We start from the raw sequence: 25140 nt of genomic DNA, 5'->3' as shown, positions 1-25140 counted from the left end.
TAACTCAAAAACATTACATAAGCTTAGTTAAATTTGAGTTTGACGGAAAAAAAAAATTAAAATCTAATTTATAAACTTTAATAAGCTAAAAAAAATGCATATAAACTCAAAAACAAATAAGGGCTTGCCTGGAATAATTCGGGGGTAAATTTTAATTGGGTGATAATTACGGGAGAAGTTAATTACTTGGGTAATGAGTTAATTGATGATAGGTTTGGCATAAGAGTAATGATTATTGAGTAGATGTTTTACTCCCTTAATCATTACCCGGGGGGAGGGTGAGTAATGTATTACCCTTTTATGAGGGTAATAGATTCAGGAGGTGAATAATTACTCTTATGCCAAACATGGAAAATGCACCTTAACTATTACTCCCATATTCATTCCCCTCCTTTTACCCTCAATCCAAATAAGCCCTAAAGTATAAATTAGTACATCCAATATATGTTTGTTTTTTTCCGACCGCCCAACCCATTTAACAGGTTTATGTATAAGCGTGAAAATCCCAAAATTTGTACCACATGTGCAACACCACGATAACATTATCCAAAGTTATAGCCTCCCTCGTTCCTTAGTTGGTACGAACCTCATAAAGAAATAAGTTGGGTGGTGGACAAGCACTAGAATCATACGAGATGACCAAAGTTATGGTGGATCTTTCTTACGTTATTCCCAAACCTTCATTCCATTGTTCTCTCAATAACAACAACAATAACAAGTTATTCCACCAAACAAATTTAGAAAATTCTACTATTGGTCCGAGGAGGAATCAGCTTGGCAGATTCATTACTTCTGATGCCAAATCTGGTGGGGGATTTCCTCTGAATTCTGTATGTACTCTGCCACTTACTACTCCCTCAGTCAATAGGAAAACAAGCGTAAACTATCAGCTCGTCTTGCTATAGACGGGTATATCCGTCTATAGCTAAAGATGGGCCAAATAGTTTAATAGTGGTGACATTTTTGGCCTCCACCACCCCACTTGTTGCTTGTCCTATTAGAAATGTGGTATTGTATTTGGTCCGTCTTTAGTTATAGACGGATATGTGGCGTTTATAATGAAATTTTGTGGTAAACTATACATAGGGAGTATATTTATATTAGGTGAACTAGCTGCTCCATATTTCATGCTACTCCCTCCTAGTTTGAGTGTTGGTTCCCCTTTTCATTTTCATACTAGTTGGGTGTTGGTTTCTCTTTTCTTTTTTGGTAAGTTTTGTGTGGTATAAATTCAATTCCATGTGGGGCAGGGTGTTTTGTGTGGTCCAAATTCATTTCCGTAATTTTGGTGTCCAAAAGAAAAGGAACCAACACTCTGACTAGGAGGGAGTATTACTTATGAGACTTAATTATGTTTTGCAGCAAGCATAAATCTAATTTGCATATGTTTTTCCCATTTTTAATTGGCTTATCGAACAGGTATTATACGAATTCCCTATTTACTAAATAAAGAGGCGAAACTCCAACTTTTCCCCCTAAAACATAATTTTTAGAATAATGCTGGGTATTTATAGCATATACTATAAGTGTGGACATGATAAGTTATAAATAAATATAATCTTTTATATTTAAATATTTATAACATTTAGGCTTTCACATTCTATATAAATTTATCTCCGATCTTTTTAGGATAAAAAATTCTTTTTTAAGGAACTTACTGATAAAAATTTATTGACTTTTTATGATAAGAAATTACGGCTAAAAAATATGGTATTAGAAAATATTTGTTAAAATTCATTTACTTTTTATGATAAAAATTTATAGCTAAAAAATATGTTATTCGTAAATATTTGTAAATTACATCATTAATTTCTCGGTAAAAAAACGAAAAAAAAATTCAAAAAAATACTCATTTTATCACTTCTTATGATTTAATTTTTTATTTATTTCTTTAATAAAAATACATTAAGTAGAAACATGAAAAATAAGTGAATTGTCAATTTAAATTCCATTAAAGTAAAACTCAATAAATACCGTGCAATATTGCACGGGTCTATATTAGTAACTCTATAAATGCCGCGCATTCATTGCGCGGGATCTAAACTAGTCATAAGTTAAACGAGAAGTACATACTATGAATAATAGGTTGCATATTTAAGAGGGTGTTTGGTTGGTATCATTGGAATGGATTTAGTCCATTCCAATATTTGGTTGGAGCATTTTGGAATAGAGTTAGATACCTAATGGATTCTAACTCCATTCCGACCCTTTGGAATCTCATACACACATCCTCCCTATGAATTCAAACTTTATACATTTAAATTCACCTATTTTATGTTATGCCCGACCTTTGCTTGGAGCTCTTTTGTGTACCACAGTTTTATCACATTTTGTACAAATATTCCTTCTAAAAGTTATCGAATAACTATTACTCTCTTCTATTTACTCATTTATTCCCTATTTTCTTATTGGTTATTCGGATTTTCTTTCCTTTTTCCTTTTTTGCATGTCGGGATGTGTGTTTTGTGTGGTCCAATTGTAGTTGCTATTTGTGGGTTCTATGCCAAATTTATTTCCTTATTTCTTGTGGGAAAAAAATAAGGGGAAAACAATGAGTGAATACGATGGAGTATGTAGAAGGGAGATCCCTCAAATGGAATCATTATATTATTTAAAGAAGACCCCTTCCTAGCTGATGTGGCATATGTGATTTCAGAAAACTTGATTTCATGCTCTCTCATTAATTAGACAAAAGTGTCCTTACACTTATGTGATTTAAGTTTTAAGTACAAAATAAAGGGTAGAACAGTCCTTTTAAATTTGTATACAATAAGTTATAAGTGTAACACCCGGCCCTCATACCAAGGTACCTTACCAAGGACTATCCTAGCATGAAAGGCTGTTACCATCTCGGTTGCCCGAGGTTAGTATATCAAAAGCAGAAACTCAAAACACATTTATTAAACTACGAAAGATTTAAAGTTTACATAGTCTCAAAATCCGACAATAAACAACTATCCAAAAACCAATAACTACAAAATGAAAACTAGAACTCTTGACAGTGGAAGCTAAGCTTGCGTGGTGACTCCCCATGACTGCCCCAAAGCTAAACGACTGCATCACCTGTCACAATCTTCTCACCATCCCTGAATGGATCACCATAGATTTTACAAAACAACAACGGGGTCAGTTAATGAATAATTAAAGTAAGACAAGTATAATAAGCAACCAGCTGATCATCCTCCTCCTCCGGTCTCCCGATCTCACACAGTAACCGACTACACACCGAAGTGTGTAGCCCTGCCAGATTACCCATCGCAACAGATAATCCTCGCCGCCAGTGGGGGACCGCAGCCAATCCCCACCTAAGTCCCTCTCATCAACGAGCGATATCCCTGTCCCTTAATGTGCACATCCCCTCCCGTGACGGGTTCCATGGAGGGCGAACTAGGGTGTGAAGCCACTCCCACAAGTGACTCCACCACAATCATCACAACACCAACACTATCACCACACCAACACCGCACCAACATTCCAACGATGATCAACAGACAAACAATCGTACGCAAAACAACATAATCGCAAATCAATTAAACAGGAACCGAGTAGGGAAACCCTACCTTTTCGCAATCCGTTACGCTGCAATCAATCATACAAAAGCATAACAAATACCACATCGTCACCTACAACAACGATAATCCACAATCAACATACATATGATGACCAAACCCTAAACCCCCAAATCACAAATTAGGGCAAAACCCTAAAAGACAAATTAATGAGACTCATGAAATCAGAGGCTTACCGATACAATCGACGCAAGGAAAGATGAACTAGACTAACGAACGATCCACGCAATTGAGAGAGAGATTTGGAGAGGATTAGAGTTACGTTGTGTAGTTTAGGTTTTGTAAAATGATCAGAAACTGTAAAACGCGTTTTAATATAACTCTAATCCTTTCTAAATCAAACCGCGGGAAATATTACCCATCAGACTGGATACTCGGTCGAGTATAGAGTATACTCGGCCGAGTATCCTCTACTCCTACCGAGTATTCCCATATTACTGGGTCGAGTATTCCCAAGCGAAACTGTCCAGAAACACACGACACCCTTACTCGGCCGAGTAAGCCATATTCGGTCGAGTAACAGACTTAGAAAACCGAGGTATTACAGTCTTCCCTCCTTAAAAATAACTTCGTCGACGAAGTTCCAACCCAACCTATAAAACATGGACACCTTACACTAACTCCACCAACCACGCTTACTTCCACAATATGGCTCACGATATCGTCTCAACTACGACATAATCTCTCAATGTGAACTCCATAGTACTATCGGATACCCACAACATAAGTGTTGCCAACTCTGTCTTACTTCCGTAACGCTCACTAGCACACTTAATACCAAGACAATCCACCGGACAAGATCAACCATCAAAACGTAATGTTACATTCTACCACCCTTAAAACGAACTTCGTGCTCAAACTTTACTCACGCACATAAACATCATCACGCAATCCGTTAACATTATCGAAGTTTACTCACACTCCTATACATCATACTACTAGGAGCACTGCCATTGCCTGTAATAAAATCGACCATCACCCAAATCCATCCTTATTCTACACCAACACTCAAACTTCCAATTGCAATCTGTATGACCATCAAACTCTCTTGGCGCATCCTACTCCTCCTAAGATAAATGTTACGTCCTCGTAACTCACTAATACTAGGTCGTTTGCTATACCTCGCATAATCCTCATTACTACCGCATAACAACAATAACCCACTATAACCTCAACACCTACAACCATTCCTATATCCGGGGCTCCCTTTCTCTAACAGTCCTCATACCTCAATTCATTATGTACTCCATATACCCTATACCATAAAATCCTCAAAGATAACCACTACCCCAACTCTTCAACATTGCATTAAAACGACATACTTTTATATATATATATATATATATATATATATATATATATATATATATATATATATATATATATATATATATATATATATATATATATATATATATATATATATACACACACTCATCTCCACGATCATAACTCACGATCCATCACTGTTACTTACACACACTCACATAAGCTTCTCAAGTTTATTTCTTTTATTACCACAAACCTCACCCATAACGTAACATGATACTAAGTCCCAATAAAAGAGGTTATAAACCACCTATAGTTCCAGTTCAATACCACACATGTTCCACAATTATCTTGCCACAACTATGTCCACCAACGCCTTATCTAAAACAAGATTAAAAGTACTCTAACAACCTCTCACAACTGTGTCCCATTAACAGAATATTACTATACCATGACAACAACAAAACCATACCCAACTCTCTTTCATATCATACTCTATTCTCACTCCCAAGCCGACACTAGTAAGAAACATCGGGAAACAAAACAACGGTCTATATGCCCCGACCGACACTGACAAGAAACAGCAGTAAACAAACAACAATCTATGACAACACGGAAATACTCGTATCACAACACGAATTACCGTGCCCAGTACACAACAACCACATCAACAGTCATCGCAACTTTTACAATCTCATAACACTGACCCAGTACAACTTCCTTGACCAGATGACTTTCTTAAAACCGCTCTACTAGGTCACGACGCAACCTATTACCCGGAATCACATATACCAACCTTACGAATATTATCCATACCATGACTCATGAGGTTAGAACCTCACACCAACATTTACACATATCGTGGACCCATAATCTAATGTAACTAGCCAATCCTGATTACATAAATTACTACCTGATAAAGGTTATCTCTCGCCCGTGCTTAACTCGTATACCTCTCCTATCTCATTCTCCCATTCACATAACTACCACTTCCTGACAAATGTAACCATACCGTTAATACTCAACTACTAACACCCGCCTCCTATAACCATATTTCATACCCCCTCACAACCATACATATCAATCCAGCCTCTACAAAAATCAACCTCTTTAGAATGACTATCTTTCCTGTTTATCATCACCCTTAACCACTAGTGACAACACCACAACACCACCATTGTTCATGTAACTACTCTCTTACTATCACTTCTTAATGTAACAATCGTTTCCTCTCTTTGGTTGTCATCCCAATAACGAATATCAAATCCACCAACAAAATTTACCTCCACATTATTTCCAATTATATCCTTTATCGTATCGTCACCTAACTCTCCACCAAAATCTCAGATCGTGCAAACACTCTACAAGCTTCTTATTCCCTTAATACCTCGAAACTCACGGCTAACATGTCGTTCTGTTCTCCTATATAACCATTAACTCACACCGTCTCATGATGCTATCGTACAATTCCATGATTTCCTACTTTCAAGCTCCTTAACCCCGGTCAACGTTCTCTCAGCTTACTTCCATCCCTCTTTACCCCTTTCACTCAATAATACCAATTAATAATTCATTTCCTTCCTCCTTATACCTAACTCTTTAGTAATCCGTTTACCTTCTCCTTACTCCACAACTCAAATTCCATTAATTCGTATCAATATCTTCTCATTCTTTCTTATCACTTATCCTCTCTCATCTTGCTTCTCACTCACCCTTGTCACCATCAAGTCCACACAATAACGGTTACTCTTCAATTAGTCGTATCTCCCTTTCGTATCTCTAGAAAATTAAAAATTCACCTCATACCGTTATTTGCCCAAAGAATTACACACTAGACTCACCTCTTGATATTCCAAATTCCCAAACTCGACCACTATCTACCCATCGCGGCATAACTCGATCTCACTATACACCATTCGTTTCCATCCCTCTATAACGACCTTTCATCACATACATCCTTAACCAACATAATCCTAACCGTCTCCCTCCATAAAGCCTTACACATCCCAATTTAACACTATCCGCATCGCTCATCTCAACCTTTGCATTCTTACATTTATTTACACTTACATCCCCCTTGTCCATATGCACTTTATATTACTCGATACGCGACTATATCACTCATCACATCTCACAAAACATGCTCCCTGCCTCTATAAGCTCATCAATCTCCTATTTCCTTTTTCCACTATTCCTCACAACCACATATAACTCATGTCCTTCCTAATCAACACATATTCCTCGTAAGCGAGCATTCTCCACATCATAGCATCTGGTAACTTACGTATCAAGACCGTCACATATGTAAAAGAATGCTTTAAAACCCATAATAAACATGTGCACGTACCCTACGACTCATAACAAATATAAGAATATAGCCACCGACTCAAAATGACCGCCCCCAAGAGGCACTCGGTCGAGTACCTGGCATACTAGGTCGAGTACAAGATACTCGGTCGAGTAACTATACTACTTGGCCGAGTTTTCCACTCCAGAAGCAAACGCAATTGTCCTAGAGGATTACTCGGTCGAGTATTGGGAATACTCGGCCGAGTAGCCTTTACTCGGTCGAGTATTACTTTACTCGGTCGAGTACCGACACAGTTCTCAACAACGTCCAGTTTTCGTAAAACAGTCATATCTCACTCTTTACTTGGTCATTGTGGGCGTGTGACCTATCGTTAGAATCGTAAGAGGACAAGCTATCACCTCCAATTCGAATTACAGCAATATGATTTCTAGAACTTGACTTATGACAGTTTTAAGACAACCCTTCCATAATCGGTCTTCATACAAATCAAATTTTTTTAAACAAAACAACTTAAACATGCATAAGGCAACAATAACAACTCAATACTTCTAAAAACCAGTACATAATTGAACTTTTATCATAACCACATGAAAATTAAACACGTCATTCATATATATAGACGCATGACCTTAATCACATGCTACTACCAACAAACCAAATATTAATATCATCATGATCATATACACATGTACCACTACTCTTTTGAAAGCCACATAATAAACACTTAACATGCCAACATATTCCATGCTCAAAGTTTAACATCAACAAATTTTCGATACATCTTTCAACTACTATCACGTTCCACTTCCTTCGTCATTTCATTCAACCATGCACAAGACTCATGCCACAAGTACTACACACACATGACTCGACACACAAAAGTTCTCCCATGTGACCGGCTTGAGATCGTAAGGGCCGTAATGCGACTTCGGGACGTCTCCCAAGTCTTTGCGGTAACTCTAAACAACTCTCCCCGGGTTCATTTTATTTAGACTCCCTAAGTTCATTGGGTTCATTAGTTTTAGGTGTCAGAATCGTCGTCTCTGATACCACTTTCTAACACCCCCTCATATCAACGTACCATACCAAGGACTACCCTAGCATAAAAGGCTGTTACCATCTCGGTTGCCCGAGGTTAGTATATCAAAAGCAACAACTCAAAACACATTTACTAAAGTACAAAAGATTTAAAGTTTACATAGTCTCAAAATCCGACAGTAAAGAACTATCCAAAAACAAATAACTACAAAATGACAACTAGAACTCTTGACAGTGGAAGCTAAGCTTGCGTGGTGGCTCCCCATGACTGCCCCAAAGCTAAACGACTGCATCACCTGTCATAATCTGCTTACCATCCCCGAATGGATCACCACAGATTTTACAAAACAACAACGGGGTCAGTTACTGAATAATTAAAGTAAGACAGGTACAATAAGCAACCAGCTCATCATCCTCCTCCTCCGGTCTCCCGATCTCACACAGTGACCGACTACACACCGAAGTGTGTAGCCCTGTCAGATTACCCATCGCAACAGGTAATCCTCGCCGCCAGTGGGGGACCGTAGCCAATCCCCACCTAAGTCCCGCTCATCAACGAGCGATATCCCTGTCCCTTAATGTGCACATCCCCTCCCGTGACGGGTTCCATGGAGGGCGAACTAGAGTGTGAAGCCGCTCCCACAAGTGACTCCACCACAATCATCACAACACCAACACTATCACCACACCAACACCGCATCAACATTCCAAGATGATCAGCATACAAACAATCGTACGCAAAACAACATAATCTCAAATCAATTAAACAGGAACTGTGTAGGGAAACCCTACATTTTCGCAATCCGTTACACTGCAATCAATCATACAAATGCATAACAAATAATACCACATCGTCACCTACAACAACGATAATCCACAATCAACATACATATGATGACCAAACCCTAAACCCCTAAATCACAAATTAGGGCAAAACCCTAAAGGACAAAATAATGAGACTCATGAAATCAGAGGCTTACCGACACAATCGACGCAAGGAAATATGAACTAGACTCACGAACGATCCACGCAATTGAGAGAGAGATTTGGAGAGGATTAGAGTTATGTTGTGTAGTTTAGGTTTTGTAAAATGATTAGAAACTGTAAAACGCGTCTTAATATAACTCTAATCCTTTCTAAATCAAACCGCGGGAAATATTACCCTTCAGACTGGATACTCGGTCGAGTATAGAGTATACTCGGCCAAGTATAGAGTATACTCGGCCGAGTATCCTCTACTCGGTCGAGTATTCCCATACTTGGCCGAGTATTCCTGGGTAATAAACTGTCCAAAAACACATGACACCCTTAATCGGCCGAGTAAGCCATATTCGGCCGAGTAACAGACTTATAAAATCGAGTTATTATAATAAGTCACAAGTCACAACACAAACCTTCAATTTCCAAGAACAGGCGTGGTCACTTTTACACTTTCATGCCAATTTATCGTATCATATCATCACTAAAACAAAAACCCAATACCCAACAACCTATTCTACGCTCCTCTATATACATCATCACCACCAATTAATTTCTACTCTCCATTAATATCAAACCATGGCGTCTTATTTGCGGTCTTCTTAGCGACGATTTTCGATCAATGGTTACCGACGCAAACCTTCATACTCCTGTAATTATTAGTGTGTTTATTCTCAGACGCTTTTGTCTGCGCCTACAAATATGGTGTCATACTAGGTGGTTTCCCCGTGCGGTCTAGATTTGTCTCCTCCGACTAAGGCTGTTCAAGCTCCAAACCCAGACGGACCGAAGACAGAAGACAGGCATCCTGTGGGCAGCGTTGCTGGCCTCTGGCGATGGTAGGTGGGTTTGTGACTTGTGAGAGAGGGCGAGGGAAGTTAATTATTATCATGTTAACTTGCAATTAAGGATCTATACATATTAACTATATTGTATTGGATTGAAAGAGAGAGGGAAAGGGGAGATTTATTTGGGTGGCCGAACCTGATGATTTGTCGACATTGAAGAGGGATTTTGGAAATTAACTCAAAATGTTGGCTACTTTGGTACACAACAGTACAACACTAGAATAACGGTATGACGGTAACTAAATTTTAATCTAAGATTAAAGATTTTGCCAAGATAATAAAATTACATCTTTAGATGTGAAAATAAATCAACTTTATTATTTCATGTTTTAGCTTATTTCCTTGAGTTTTAGCTATTTTAATCTGACCTTTACTTTGTTATTTAGATCAGAGCTATTTAAATTGGTGCTTTTCTAAACTCAAGTTCGATTTAAGTTGGGTCAAACTTAGCTCAAACTCAAGTTTGAGAGTTCATCTGATCAAGTTTGGCTGTTTGGGACAAAATTTAAAGAATCTGTTTTGTAGATGTATCGAGACAGTCCAGGCCCCGGTCTATCTAGGAAGGAGTAAAGTCCACAACAAGGACCTAAAGTATCTAAGAATGTAGCTATAAGGACCTTATGTTTAATAGTTAAGCAGTAAGGACCTAAGATACTATTTGCCGTTAACTTTGACCAAATTTTTAGTACATCCGTTAACTTTTATCGAGTTTGCTCTTTAAAATAAAAAAAATGCATGCAAATTTTAAAACCGTTCACCTCATTATTTGTCCTTCTTCAATCTTCAGCCTCTCGTCAAACTATTGTCCAAGTATCATTCTCCATTTCCACTACTTTGTCTCTTTCTAGTTTCTATCCTATTTCATTTTTCATTACAATTTCTTTTATTATTAATAAAGAATTTTAAAAATAAGTTCTTATAATTTCTTTTAATTTGTAGCTTATATCAACGAGAGCGGCGTATATATAGTTAGATTTGCTTTTAATTCGCAAGATAATTTTACCAAAAACAGAAATGATAACTATTGACTGATACACCTAAAAGCGAAAAATGATAATTACTGACCGGGCAGAGGAGTATTCTTTTGCATAAATTGGTAACTGGATCAGTCTAAATAACTCTAACATGCAATTATGCAAATTAATAGGAGTAATATTTTCGAAAAGAACCAATTTTTTTTTGGTGTGTAACTAATATTTTGAGATTGAATACATCAAATTGTTTTATTTTTTATTTTTTTAACCTGAAATATTATAAAAACAAATAGTGGGTGGATTAAGAATGAGTTATAACAAATTAATGCTTGACCAGAAAATGAAAAAAATAGGAGAGAGAGATGCATTTTTATCAATTATATAAAAATAGTACAATGGAAAAATAATTTTCTCACTTGTTCTATGTATGTGGTATTAGAAATATCAAGGTAAATGTATAATTCACAATTAAAAAAAAAAAAAAAAAGAGTTAGAAAGATGAATGAGGTCCTTAACGATTAACTTGTGATAGTTCGGGTCCTTAATGATTAACTATAATAGTTCGGGTCCTTATCGCTATATTTGTGCATACTTTAGGTCCTCACCCTATACTTTACTCATCTAGAAAGCGATAATCATGACTAACAGAGAAAATTAGACTTGACTAAAAGTAATTTGAAATTTTGAATAACAAAATGAGGTTTAGAGTAAAAATATTTAGTATGCTGCAATAGTTGTTCCATGTAACAATGGATTGATGACATTTTGGTACGATATACCATCGTTTTATTTCATCTTCAATGTGTCATTAGCGCCTTTTATCATTAGCGTAAGGAGATTTCAGAAAAAAATGCGTTTGGAGGTCTCTCATTAAAAGGACAAAAGTGTCCATAGCCTCATACAATTTGTATTTATTTTAATTTTTTTTTTATAAAGTTGAAGAATGAATAACTTGAAGTTCGTATTTCGACTGCATATAAAAGATGTATAGTTAGTATGAAAACATATGGGATTGGAACATATAACGCAACCAACAAAGTAAATACTCCCTCCTATTCAGCATAATGTTCCCCTTTCATTATAATACTCCTCAAATATATTAAAGAAAGGGGAACATTAAGCTGGATAGGAAGGAGCACTATTTTAGCACATTTGAGCTCTATTTCAAGCTCAAAATTTTTACATTTTAAAATTAGTTCATTATTGAATTAGGTACATGATGAATATAACTATAGTAACACTTTGACTAATAAACATAAAAATACTACCATCAAGAGTAAGAAACGTTCATGTAGGGCTTGCTTGGAATCCATGGAATAATTTGGGGGTAAATTTTAGATATGTCTTAATTACTAGGGAAGTTAATTACTTGGGTAATGAGTTCATGGATGATAGGTTCGGCATATAAGGTTAATCATTATTGAGTTGATGTTTTACTCCCTTAATCATTACCCGGGGGGAGGGTGGGTAATGTATTACCCCTTCAAGAGGGTAATAGATTCAGGAGGTGAATAAACTCTCATGCCAAACCTGGAAAATGCACCTTAGCTATCACTCCCCTATTCATTCCCCTCCTTTTACCCTCAATCCAAGCAAGCCCGTAGAAGTAGTAGCGCGAGTAGTAAAACTATTCTTAATATTTGCAGCACGGTACTTGCAGAAGTAGTGAAATTACCATTGACATTATAACTATAATCAACAATGTGAGAAATAAACATAATAAAAACAGTGAGGGTAGTGAGGGTAAGAAAAGTATTTGTAGAAGTAATAGCGTGAGTAGTGAACTTAATATTAATATTTTCATGTAGCAAAATAACAATAATACTTACGATAGTAGTGAAACTAATAGTGACATTAACAGGTATAATAAAATTTAAAATATTAATTGTATGAGTAGTGAAAGTAACGATAGTTTTTTTTTGGTGCTTAGTAAAAGTAACGAAAGTAAAAATGGAGGCAGCTAATGTGCCTCATAATCGAGTTGATAAATTTTATCTTAACTTACAATGTGTATTGTAAATGGTAAATGACATGAATTAGGCACCTTAACATTAAAAAGGTAAACATTAGGTATGTTGAAAATGGAGTCGAGATACCAAAAATACATATAATGATTAGATATTGTTGTTGTGCCACATTAATTTAAAAAGTTAGTAAATAAGTTTAATTTTTAAAAATTATATATAGCCCCGTGAATTTTCACGGATGTTACACTAGTAACTAACAAAAGATAGCCCCCCTCAAATTTTGTAGAGAGAGAATCCTCTCAAAGTTCAAAAATTCTAGAAAATGAGTTGAGTTTAGTTTTCTTCTTCCTTTCTCCTCTGCTCTTTTTACTTAGAAATTATTTCCTTAGTCTATTTTCTTGTTTCCTTTTTTACCTTTCTTAAAATTTGACTGATTTTTACTATCCATTTTAACATTGAAGAGTTAGTTTCAGTCATAGATCTTTAGTTATGTTTAAATTCTATTAGCAATTGTGTTGGGAATATTTGTTTTTTTGGGTTTTCCTCCATTTTAAGTGATTAGCTTAAAATGAAGATCTGAATCTTTTCCTAAAGTTTACCGAAACTCGGAAAGTTTTGCGTTAGATTGGAGATCTGGTTCCTATGACCATCACCTTTCTTGTATTCTTTCAGCATATTTTCTCACCTTTCTTGCATTTTTTCTTTCTTTCTTTGTGACCGAGATTTTTTTTTCTTTTCTTTGGGATATCAGTGCACAACTTTCTTTGAGAGTCCATGATTCCCTTGTTTTCTTATGTTACTTTGGGTAATTCGGAAATTTCTGATTTTTGATTACCGCTTTTATCCGTGAGGATGTTATGGGCCGATTTCGATTGATCTACTTTCCTTTTCTTATTAAAAAAAATGTAGAAGGGAGATACCTAATAATATTATTGTTGTATTGTATGAAGGCGTTTAAGAAAAATTGTGATACATGTAGAGGTCGGGGTGCTATTGACTGCCCTGGTTGCAAGGTACGTACGTCAATGTTGATTTAGCTACAATATCAGTTAGAGTTACAATTACATTTACATTTATCATGTTTCATAAAAAAGTATCTATAAAATGTAAGTAACTCAATTTTTTTGTTCACAATGACTTCTTATTGCCATTTACATAGGGTACAGGAAGGAACAAAAAGAATGGAAATATCTTTGAGCGTTGGAAGTGAGTAATCCTCGTCATTTTATCGTCTTTGGTTTTTTAAATCTCAATTAAAATAAACCGATCATTTGACAGTCATCAAGTGATCCCTAATAATATATAAGATCACAAAGTTAATCCATAAAAAATTATACCAGTGTGAAAAAATGATCGCTGATCATAAAGAACCCTATCACACTGACTCATATACGAATTTGTCTAGTTAATAAAATACAAATATTATATACTCTCGTTATTGCAGGTGTTTTGAGTGCCAAGGCTTTGGATTAAAGAGCTGCCCTGAATGCGGGAAGGGCGGTCTAACCCCAGAACAAAGAGGGGAAAGATAACTATCTCATGGGGAAAGATAACAATCCCATCACCGGTCTGACCCTCTAAAATCTTTGTACATCAAATAAACCGTATTTTCCTTTTTGATATCATGAATTATAAAATCAACTTTCATGTGATTTCAATATCAGACGCGATACATATACAGGTTTTTATAATGCTATAGAATTAACCATATAGGTGATAAACATACGAACTCATTCGCCGTTACATACAACCAAATTTATTTACAAGAAAACGATGCAAGGACGTATCGTAGCTCGTATTCTAATTATTACTCCGTAGTTAGTACTATTAAGTAAAAAGATTAAGCATAAGTATAACTAATACGTTTTTTTTCTTTTTCCAGTAATGGAGGTCATGGCGTTTTTGAGGTAGAGAGTGCAATCGGGTTGGGCAAGACAACAATTACATAGAGGTTTTAGATGTGTGTCCGATGGAAGGACAATGCATATACTTTGCTTTAAGGCATATCAAATGGTATACTTTATTTTCTTTGGCTTTCACACTTTTCCATAGCCAAGTAAAATCACGCAACGAATTATAAATTTCCGTGGCATAATTCATGGCGAAAATGTCAATTTGTTGTAATGTCTTTCTCTTTTAATTGATTTCCAAATTCACTTCTATAAGATATATATATATATATATATATATATATATATATATATATATATATATATATATATATATATATATATATATATATATATATATATATATATATATATATATAGAACAACGTATAGTCAAATTGGATGCTTTTTGAACTCAAAATAACAAAGTTCTAAATTTGTATTAGACGATTATATTCTGATATGGCGAATATCCGAGATATCGTAATATATTGTAGTATATAATGAATTTGTTAATCATGTTAATGTATTATTAGTTACCTATTCTTTACGTAACCTATTAGGAAAGGATGGTTCTAGTCTCCATAGAATAAGTATATATGTTAGGGTTGTATCATGCTGTGCATTCATCCAATAATAATCAATTCCGATGAATTACCTTCGTTTCCTCTGTTTCTTGTTTTCCATGGCATCAGAGCAATTCTTTGCTTCTCCACAAATCAAAATCGTTTTCTTTCTATAAAACATTAAACCATGGTTGGGGTAGAAGGAGGCAATGGAATGAAAAGTAGCGGTAGCAAATGAACTGAACAAATTGCTCCGTCATCCATTGTATCTACACCCGTTAGAGAGTCCAAGTTTGACGTTAACTCAAACAATTTGCAATGGCGAAAATTATGAGTTATGGGCAGATGCAATCCGAATGGTCTCGACGCAAGAATAAATTGGGGTTCGTCGAGCGATTGGTGAAAAAGCCAGCTGTCACCGAAGGGGAAGAAGAGAGCCCTGAAGTGGTCATGTGGCGTCAATGCAATGTCATGATAAAGGCATGGTTAAGGAACGTCATCGAGCCTAGACTCCACCCAAGCATCATTTTTTCAGGAACCGTAGTAGAAATTTGGAAGGAATTAAAAGAATGTTATTCAACTGGTAATCCACCTCGTGTACATCAGTTGAAAAACGAGTTGAATGAACGTAAGCAAGGAAAGGATCAGTCGATCATTGAATACTATACAAGGCTGAAAGCAATCCGGGACGAGCTCATAAATTATAGCCATGTCCCTCAATGTACTTATGGAGCGGCAACAACTTTAATTAATGAGCGTGAAGAAGAGAAAGTCCATCAATTTCTGATGGGACTGGACACAAGTTTGTATGGACATATTCGAACAAACTTACTGATAGAAGATGATATAACGTCTCTTAGTAGGGCTTATGCGCTTGTATTGAGAGAAGAATGACATAGAGCCATGACCAAGGCTAAAGATGAAATTGATGATGCAGCGATGGCGGTTCGAATGACCAGTGGAGATGGTAGAGGACGCGGGATTGGCACAAACAACGAAGCAAGGGAAGCTCTAGTGTACCTTTTGCACCAAATTACACCACACAGAGGAGAATTGTTGGGAGAAATATCCCGAATTATTTCCAGGTAGAGGTTGAGGCCGTGGGCGACGAGGTGGACGTGGATACGGACGTGGTGGCAATGGTCGAGGAAACACATTCCAAATTGCAAACGCAGCATCAACGAGTGAAATGGAGTCATACAAGCAAGCATTCACTGTCGAGAAGGTAACACAGTTGCGAGGCCTATTAGGGCAAAATCCTCATATGGTAATAAAAAACTTGCAGGTATGACAAATACTGTAATTAGCAGTTGGTTATTAGATAGTGGTGCCTCCCACCACATGACAGAACATAGAGCATTTCCTACGAACATAAGAAAAAAAGCGCATTCCAATGTCACACTACCAGATGGGACAAGCATCATAGCCCACGAACATGGACAAATTTTTCTTAACGATAATTTCGTTCTAAATGACGTTCTATATGTTCCAAATTTGACTTGTGATTTAATTTCGTAAAGCAATTAATTGAAGAAAATAATTGTGTTGTGACGTTTTACCCTGACATTGCGTGATACAGGGCCAATCTACGAAGACGAAGATTGGACGGGGTGAGCTCCGAGATGGCGTCTATTATTTGAAGAATGATCAAGTGCGTGTTGCTCGAGCAAATGGAAATGGTGATGCAAGGCTTTGGCACAAGTGACTTGGACATCCATCTAGCAGTATTTTGCCTTTCTTTTCAAATTTAGTTGATTTTAATTTATTATGGAATTCTAGTGACGTTTGTGATGCATGTTGTCGAGCTAAGCAGACTCGGTCAGTTTTTAAACCAAATAATAAAAGTACTGATTTATTTTCTCTAATACACTGTGATATTTGGGGACCATACCATGTGAAAAGTTTATCGGGAGCTTAATATTTCCTTACCATTGTCGATGATAGATGTAGAAGTGTGTGGGTTTATTTAATGCGAGATAGAGGAGAAGTGAGTCGATTAATGATAATTTTTTGTAAAATAACGTTGATCCAATTTGGAAAACAAGTTAATGTGGTACAAAGTGATAATGGTACGAAATTTCTTTCGGGAACAATGAAGGAATATTATAGCGAAAATGGAATAGTTTTTCAAACCAGTCAGGTTGACACTCCACAACAGAATGGTAGGGTGGAACGGAAACATATACATATATTAGATAAAGCGAGAGCTCTTTGATTTCAAGCCAATTTGCCCATCGTCTTTTGGGGAGAATGTGTCCTTACCGCTGCATATTTAGTAAATCGCACACCCACTCGTATTCTTAATGGTTTAACTCCTTATGAAGTCGTGTATGGAAAACATTTGGACTTAGATAATGTTAGGGTCTTTGGTATTCTTTCTTACGCTCATAACAAAGTCAAACCGAAAAACAAGTTTAATGAAAGGGGCAAGTGATGTATATTTGTCGGGCATCCACACCACAAGAAGGGTTGGAAGGTGTACGATCTAAAACAAAGAACTTTATTTGAGTCAAGAGACGTTATTTTTTATGATCATATTTTTCCTTTTGTCGACATTGGTCTATGGAGAAGCACGAACATATAAATCTACCTGAGACACCTGCTATAATTGAAAACGTGGAACCCAATCTAGAGAATGTGAACTTGCCAGCAGATGCTGAAAGATTTGACGAGGAAAATGATGATGGTGTACACCAAAATACGAGTGGGGACGTGATTGAGGATACAGAAAACAAAGAAAGCGAAAGGGCAGAGGAACAGGTAGGACGTGGTGCGCTCGTGAAAAATTCCAGCCATATTGGAAGAAAGATTACGTTTACAAGTTAACGCGAATTATAGACCCCATGCCGAATGCTCGTTTAGTCCGATCAACATCCGCAAAGAAAGGTACTCTTTATCCAATAGCAAATTATGTCACTACCAATTATTTTTCTATTAATCACATGAATTATTTGACTAATATTGATGATGTCCAAGAGCCACGCAATTATTCGGAAGCAGCACAAAAAAGGAATGGCGAGAAGCGATGGTTAAAGAGGTTGAGGCATTAGAAACGGATGGGACATAACGCGTAGTCGACTTACTAAAAGGGAATAGACCTATTGGTTTTCGATGGGTTTATAAGGTGAAGCATAAAGCGGATGACATAATTGAGCGTGTTATAAAGCAAGGTTCGTAGCACAAGATTACACTCAGGTTGAAGGGATCGATTATCATGAAACTTTCGCTCCCGTAGCAAAAATAACAAGTGTACACTGCCTTTTAGCTGTGGCAGTGACGAAGGGATGGACGATTGCTCAATTAGATGTGAATAACGCTTTTCTACACGGAGATTTAGATGAAGAAGTGTATAGGCGGATGCCACCGGGTTTTGAAAGCAATGGGTCGAATAAAGTCTGCAAAGTTCTATGTAATACTGTATTACATTTCAGAAACACTGTTAATATTTTATTGTGAGGTAAGATCAGAAATACGATGATGAGAGAGGAGAGAGAAAGCGATCAAAAATACGATCAAAAAAGCGACTAAAAAACAGATAAAAAATTCAGGTGATTTAGGGAGATTTTTGTATTTAGCAATGGCAAGACAACGGAAAAATCAACCTAAATATAGTAGAGTACTTAGAATAGTAGCTTCTAATAATACCAAAAAATCACAAAATAGTAATAATACACCAAATAATAATAATCCAGATTCTAGGTTCCAGGTTTTTAACAATGAAGAGGATGATGTACTTGACTTGCGGAACCCTGAGCCTGGGTCGGTCATTCGTCCGTTTAATTTGAATTCTGGCATGGAAGTGATTACTGAGGAAGAGGATGGGGATGCATCAGATTGGACGGAGGTATCGCATCATGGCCATTCTTCTAGTTCAGAAACTTCGGATAGGGTAAGACCTTTGCAACTTACTTCTGATGATGTTGAGTCTGAGCTGAATTATTGGTCTACTGTGGTATACTGTTACGTCTTAGGGGCTAACCCTCCTTTTAAAGTCATTGATGGTTTCGTTAAACGGATTTGAGGGTTTACTGATTATGATAAAATCTCCTTTATGTCGAATGGGGTGTTTTTGATAAGGTTCAAAACCGAGGAAATGAAATTGCGTGTACTTCAAGCTGGACCTGTGTTCTTTGACAACAAGCCTGTTGTCGTTAAGGAGTGGTCCCCCAATGTGAAATTGGTGAAGGAGGCTGTGGATGTGATACCTATTTGGATCAGATTTTATGGTCTCCCTCTCAAATTTTGGAGTCCTGCTTTACTGAATATTGCGGGTTTAGTAGGGACACCAGTAAGGAGTGATAGTAATACTATATTGAAAACTTTTCTGGGACATGCCAGGGTCATGGTTGAAGTGAGGGTAGGATATGATCTACCTGATGTCATTGAATTAACTTATGAACTGGATGCGGTGCATAGGCAAATTGTGCATTATGAATGGAAACCAATTAAGTGTACTCAATGTCAAGGTATGGGTCATCTGGCAAGGGATTGTAGAGGGAAACAACCTATGAAGTTCACCAGACCAGGAAGGAAGGTATGAGTGCCTAAGGCCACAGTGAAGCCTCAAGGCCCTGTGGAGGAAGCTGGGGTAACTGAGGCTCCTACTGACCATGTTCAGGTTGTGCTCAATGAAGGAGTTCCTAGCTTAGGGGATCTGATTACACCAATGCATAATCCTATTTCAAAGCCTTTCTCTTCTTCTAGAATAATCATAAAGATGTCTAGGCATGGAGGAATTGATTTTGGAAGTGGTATAGGGTCTTATATGGAGGTGTTGGAACACTCAGTGATGTATAGGGGAGTGTTAGCAGATGAAATGGAGGGCAACTCTGTCATTATTGAAAATGGGTAGCATAGGGTTTTGGAATTTTAGGGGTAAGAATAATGAGAATAAGCAGAAGGATATTAGATGGTTTCTTCATAATAATAATGTAGGAGTATTTGGTTTAGTAGAGACTGGAGTTAGATAAATGGCAATTAATAAAGTTCATCAAGGCTTGGGTAGTAACTGGGCTGTGGTGACAAATAATAAAGCTCATGATGGAGGTAGAATATGGATTCTATGGGATGATAGTAATTATGAGGTGGAGGTTCTTAGTATTGAAGCTCAAGTCATTCATACTAAGGTGGTGTTTTTGCCTACTAGAAGTACTTGGTGGATGTCAGTGGTGTATGGGTTTAATAGGGTGGCTGAAAGGGTTTCTTTATGGGAGTCTCTTGTGCACATGGAGGCTGTGGTTGATGGCCCCTGGGTAGTAATGGGAGATTTTAATAATGTTCTTGTAATGTGTGAAAGAATAGGTTCTGAAGTGACTAATGCAGAAATGAGGGGATTCCAAGAGTGTGTTGATGTGTGTGGGCTTGTTGATTTGCCAGCCCAGGTGCATATTTCACATGGAACAATAAGCATGAACATGGAGCTATGGTCTTTAGCAGGATAGATAGAGCTATGACTAATGATGAGTGGCTACTTCAATACCCTGAGACTGTCACTATGTTCCATCTAGAAGGTTTGTTTGATCACTGCCCATGTACTATCACCATGAGGCATACTGTGGAAAGGAGGAAAGGGAGTTTCAAATATTTCAACATGTGGGGGTCTGATCCTGGGTTCAGGGATGTTGTGACTAAGCTTTGGGAGAAATCACTGGCTGGATATAAAATGTTTCAAATAGTCAAGAAACTCAAACTACTGAAGCACCCTCTCAGGAAGCTTAATGGGAGTGTATTTGCTAATATTGAAGCTATTGCAAATATGGCTAAAATGTTTTTGCAGCATATTCAGGAAAAGCTACATGCTGATCCTACCAATATTCAGTTACAGTAGAGTGAAACAGATGCTGCTGTGAGCTATAAATTACTTGATGGAGCTAAAAGAAGTTTTCTGGTTCAAAAAGCAAAGGCTCAATGGTTTGCTGAGGGAGATGATAACACAAAATATTTTCACAGCACTATAAAAGCTAGAAGAGGACCAATAGGGTGTTGAGTATTCAAGATATGAATGGGAACTGTTGCCCCACTGTTGAGGGAATTGAACAAGCCTTCATTGAGTATTATCAAAACTTACTTGGCAGTATCAAGGATGTAAGACAAGTTCATATCCCTACTGTTAGAAAAGGGAAGGTCCTTAGTCCTATTTAGTGTAGAGAGATGTGCAGAGCTGACTGATGAGGAGGTGAAAAAGGCTTTGTTTTCTGTTCCTCCAAACAAGGCTCCTGGGCCAGATGGTTTTTCCTCTCAATTTTTCAAGGAACACTTATGATATCATTGGTGAGGATATTGTAGGTGCTGTCCTTGAATTTTTTCAATCTGGCAAGATGTTAATGCAGGTGAACTCTACTACTCTAACCCTGATTCCAAAGAAGACCAGACCTGTTAGTGTGGCAGACTTTAGGCCCATTGCTTGCTGCAATGTCCTATATAAAACTATCTCAAAGGTTATTTGTAACAGGCTTGCTGATAGCCTCCCTGATATAATTAGTGCAAATCAAAGTGCGTTTATTAAGGGGAGGGATATAGTTGATAATATCCTTATTTGTCATGACTTAGTGAGTTTGTACAATAGGAAGGCTTGTTCCCCTAGAAGTATCATGAAGATTGACCTTAAAAAGGCTTATGACTCCATTGAATGGACATTTATTAAGCAAATGCTGCAAGGCCTTGGGTTTCCTGATCAAATGGTGCATTGGATTATGGTTTGTGTATCCACCCCTTGGTTTACTCTTAGTTTAGATGAAAATTCTTTTGGATATTTTCAGGGGCAGAGGGGGATAAAACATGGGGATCCAATGTCCTCTCTGTTCTTTACTATCTGTATGGAATACTTAAGCAGGGTTTTATGTCAGGTGACACAAAGTATGAATTTTAATTATCACCCATTATGCAGGCCATTGAAGTTGAGTCATTTGTGCTTTGCAGATGACCTCTTAATGTTTTGTAGGGGGGATAGGCAGTCACTCACAGTACTGTTAAGGGCTTTTTCCACTTTCTCTGCTGCATCTGGGCTTGTGATGAACTATGAAAAATCAAATATTTATTTTAATGGTATGAGGCAGGAGGAAATTGACTATGTGCTCAATATTTCTGAGGTCAAAATTGGGAGCTTACCTTTCAGGTACCTTGGTGTGCCTATCTCTTATAAAAGGATGGCTATTGGTGATTGTACTAGGCTGGTTGAAAAAATTGTTGGCAGAATTAGAAGTTGGGGGTCAAGGAAATTGAGTTATGCAGGGAGATTGGTACTAGTTAAGAGTGTTCTCACCCTACTACATTCTAACTGGACCAGAATCTTTGTAATTCCCTTAACTGTAATTGATAAGGTGGAGAGGATTTGCAGGAATTATTTATGGTCTGGTTCTGATCAATATCTGAAAGTTCCTACAGTTGCTTGGGAAAAGATCTGTCGAGAGAAAAAAATGTGGAGGTTTAGGTGTGGTGAATTGCAGGAATTGGAACATAGCTATGCTTGGGAAGTATGTGTGGTGGATAACTGATAAAGCTGATCAACTTTGGATCTGGTGCGTAAATCATATATATATATATATATATATATATATATATATATATATATATATATATATATATATATCTATATATCTATATATATATATATATATATATATATCTATATATCTATATATATATATATTAAGAACTAGGTCTGGATGGATTATAAGCCTATCACAAATACCAACAGGACATGGAGGAAAATCTGTCAAGTCAAAGAATAAATTAGAGGTGGTTTCATTGCTGGGAATTGGAACAAGAATCAGGGGAGATACACAGTAACAGATGGATACACTTGGATTCAAAGAGAGTGTCCTAAGGTGTCCTGGTACCCTCTTATCTGAAACTCTTCAATTGTTCCCAAACATTCTTATATAGGATGGCTTGCTATACAAGGGCGACTGCTGACAAAGGATAGGCTAGGTGTTTTTGGTATTCAAACAGATGGTCAATGTGAAATTTGTTCTACTTAGTTGGAGGACCATGAACATCTGCTGTTTCAGTGTGAATTCAGTAAAAAATGGTTGTCATTGCTGTGGGATTAGTTAGGTTTCCGGTTCCCCCTGATTGGACTCAGTGATTGGTATAGGAGATTGAGATGTAAATCTATTGTTAAGAAGCAGGTAATAGTGTTGGAATTTGTGTCCTCCGACAATAATGCGATCACAACTGTCGATCATGATGATCACATGTTTAAATCGCATTTTAAGAATACATGTAGGATGTAATATTTTAAAGTCAACTGGTCCACACATATCGGTAATGATTGGCTGACTAGAGTTTGACATTACTGTCGTGCGACGGTGGTGATCAGTTGATCCCCTTAGGTCATACCTATAGGGAAATACTCTTAATTGATTATTTATTTAATCGTATGCCGATACGAGTTTATTAAATTGCTTAAAATTGACGAATGATTTTTTGAGTAAAGTTAACGTGTCTTATTGTAATTCGATTAAATTAGATACGGTCTAAGTAATTGAATTGTTTTATTACTTAGATAAAATTATTGTTTACGAAACAATTTGGAATTGAAATTGAATGAATAATTTATTATAAATACAAGACGTTGTAATTTATAATTTGATAAACCGTTTTGGTACAAGTGATTACGAATTACTAGTCGATTTTGTAAATGACATATTTTATGAGTATATTGATTTTTAATATGTTAAAAATACATTACAATTTCACATGTCAAGTAACATGTCACATATGTCACAATTGACAAATGACAAAATAAAATGGACCTCGCATTTTATAGATATGTACCGAAATTTTGGGGGAGTTAGTGGAAAAATTGTGTTAATTGTTTTAAGTGGAAAACACAATCATGAAAGCTAACTACTAGCCATGCAACCCTATAGATTTTGAAAAGAGCAACTATTGCATGCATTGGGCTTAAAAAAAACTCCCCCCCCCCCAACCGGTTTTCTCAAGTGTGATGCCAAGAGTTTTTTTTTTGTTACACAATTATTCATTCACTCTTATCATAATTTTTCTAGTGTAAGAAAATATTATACTCTCTACAATTTGTGAAAATTCTAGAGAAATAAACTCACTAATCTCTTCTCTCTCAACCGAAAAACAAGAGAGAACAAAAATATTTTGTGTCAAAATTTTATGTAAGACTAATCCTAATACTAGACCATATTATTTTAGTCTTTAAGAGGTTTCCTTGGGTATTCACTTTTGGGAGAGATTCTATACTTGAATCTTTGTTCATCCATTATTTGGAATGCTCAAGAACTAACAAGAAGGAGATCTTGTTGATGCCCATAAAACCGAAATCACATAGTAAGGAAAATGATTTCTTCTCTTTCTAGTTATGTTTGCATGCATAAGATCACGAATTAATTTTATGACTAAATTAATTATAACATATTTTAATATGTTGAGTATAATGAGATATAAATTTCTAACAAGCGGTATCATGAGCCTTAGGTTGTTTGCATGCAAATCGGTTATAGTTTTTCCGAGTTATATGATTAACAAATAAAACTTATAAATTTGTGTTTATTATGATATATCACGAAATCAATCATGCATGTTAAAGTTTCTGGTCCTAAAATGTATTTAGGATATTTTGGTTAATTTATGGATTTTTATTGTTCATTTTATATAATAATGGCATTAAAATGTGATTTTATGATAAAAATGTCATTTTTGGACTAAAATTAGCTAAACTTCATTTTTTCCAGTGTTTTTTCGATATGTTTTCACAT

The 25140-nt window shown here is 36.4% G+C and overlaps 2 protein-coding genes across 2 annotated transcripts; both read left to right on the top strand.

Annotated features, from left to right (window-relative positions):
- Positions 1–524: 524 nt before the first annotated feature.
- LOC141596952 (uncharacterized) lies at positions 525–15119 on the top strand. The gene is made up of 5 exons (XM_074417234.1): positions 525–830; positions 13905–13967; positions 14114–14160; positions 14399–14521; positions 14837–15119. The coding sequence occupies exons 1-4, from the start codon at positions 636–638 to the stop codon at positions 14484–14486; spliced, it is 393 nt and encodes a 130-aa protein (XP_074273335.1). The 5' UTR covers positions 525–635; the 3' UTR covers positions 14487–14521; positions 14837–15119.
- A 608-nt stretch (positions 15120–15727) lies between these two features.
- LOC141595347 (uncharacterized) lies at positions 15728–16303 on the top strand. Its single transcript, XM_074415311.1, has one exon. The coding sequence runs from the start codon at positions 15728–15730 to the stop codon at positions 16301–16303; it is 576 nt and encodes a 191-aa protein (XP_074271412.1).
- The last annotated feature ends 8837 nt before the right edge of the window (positions 16304–25140 follow it).

The sequence above is a fragment of the Silene latifolia genome, chromosome 8, assembly GCF_048544455.1.
Source record: "Silene latifolia isolate original U9 population chromosome 8, ASM4854445v1, whole genome shotgun sequence".
NCBI classification, from domain to species: Eukaryota; Viridiplantae; Streptophyta; class Magnoliopsida; order Caryophyllales; family Caryophyllaceae; genus Silene; species Silene latifolia.
Note: the sequence above shows the minus strand (reverse complement) of the source record. Positions and strands in the feature narration are given on the sequence as shown.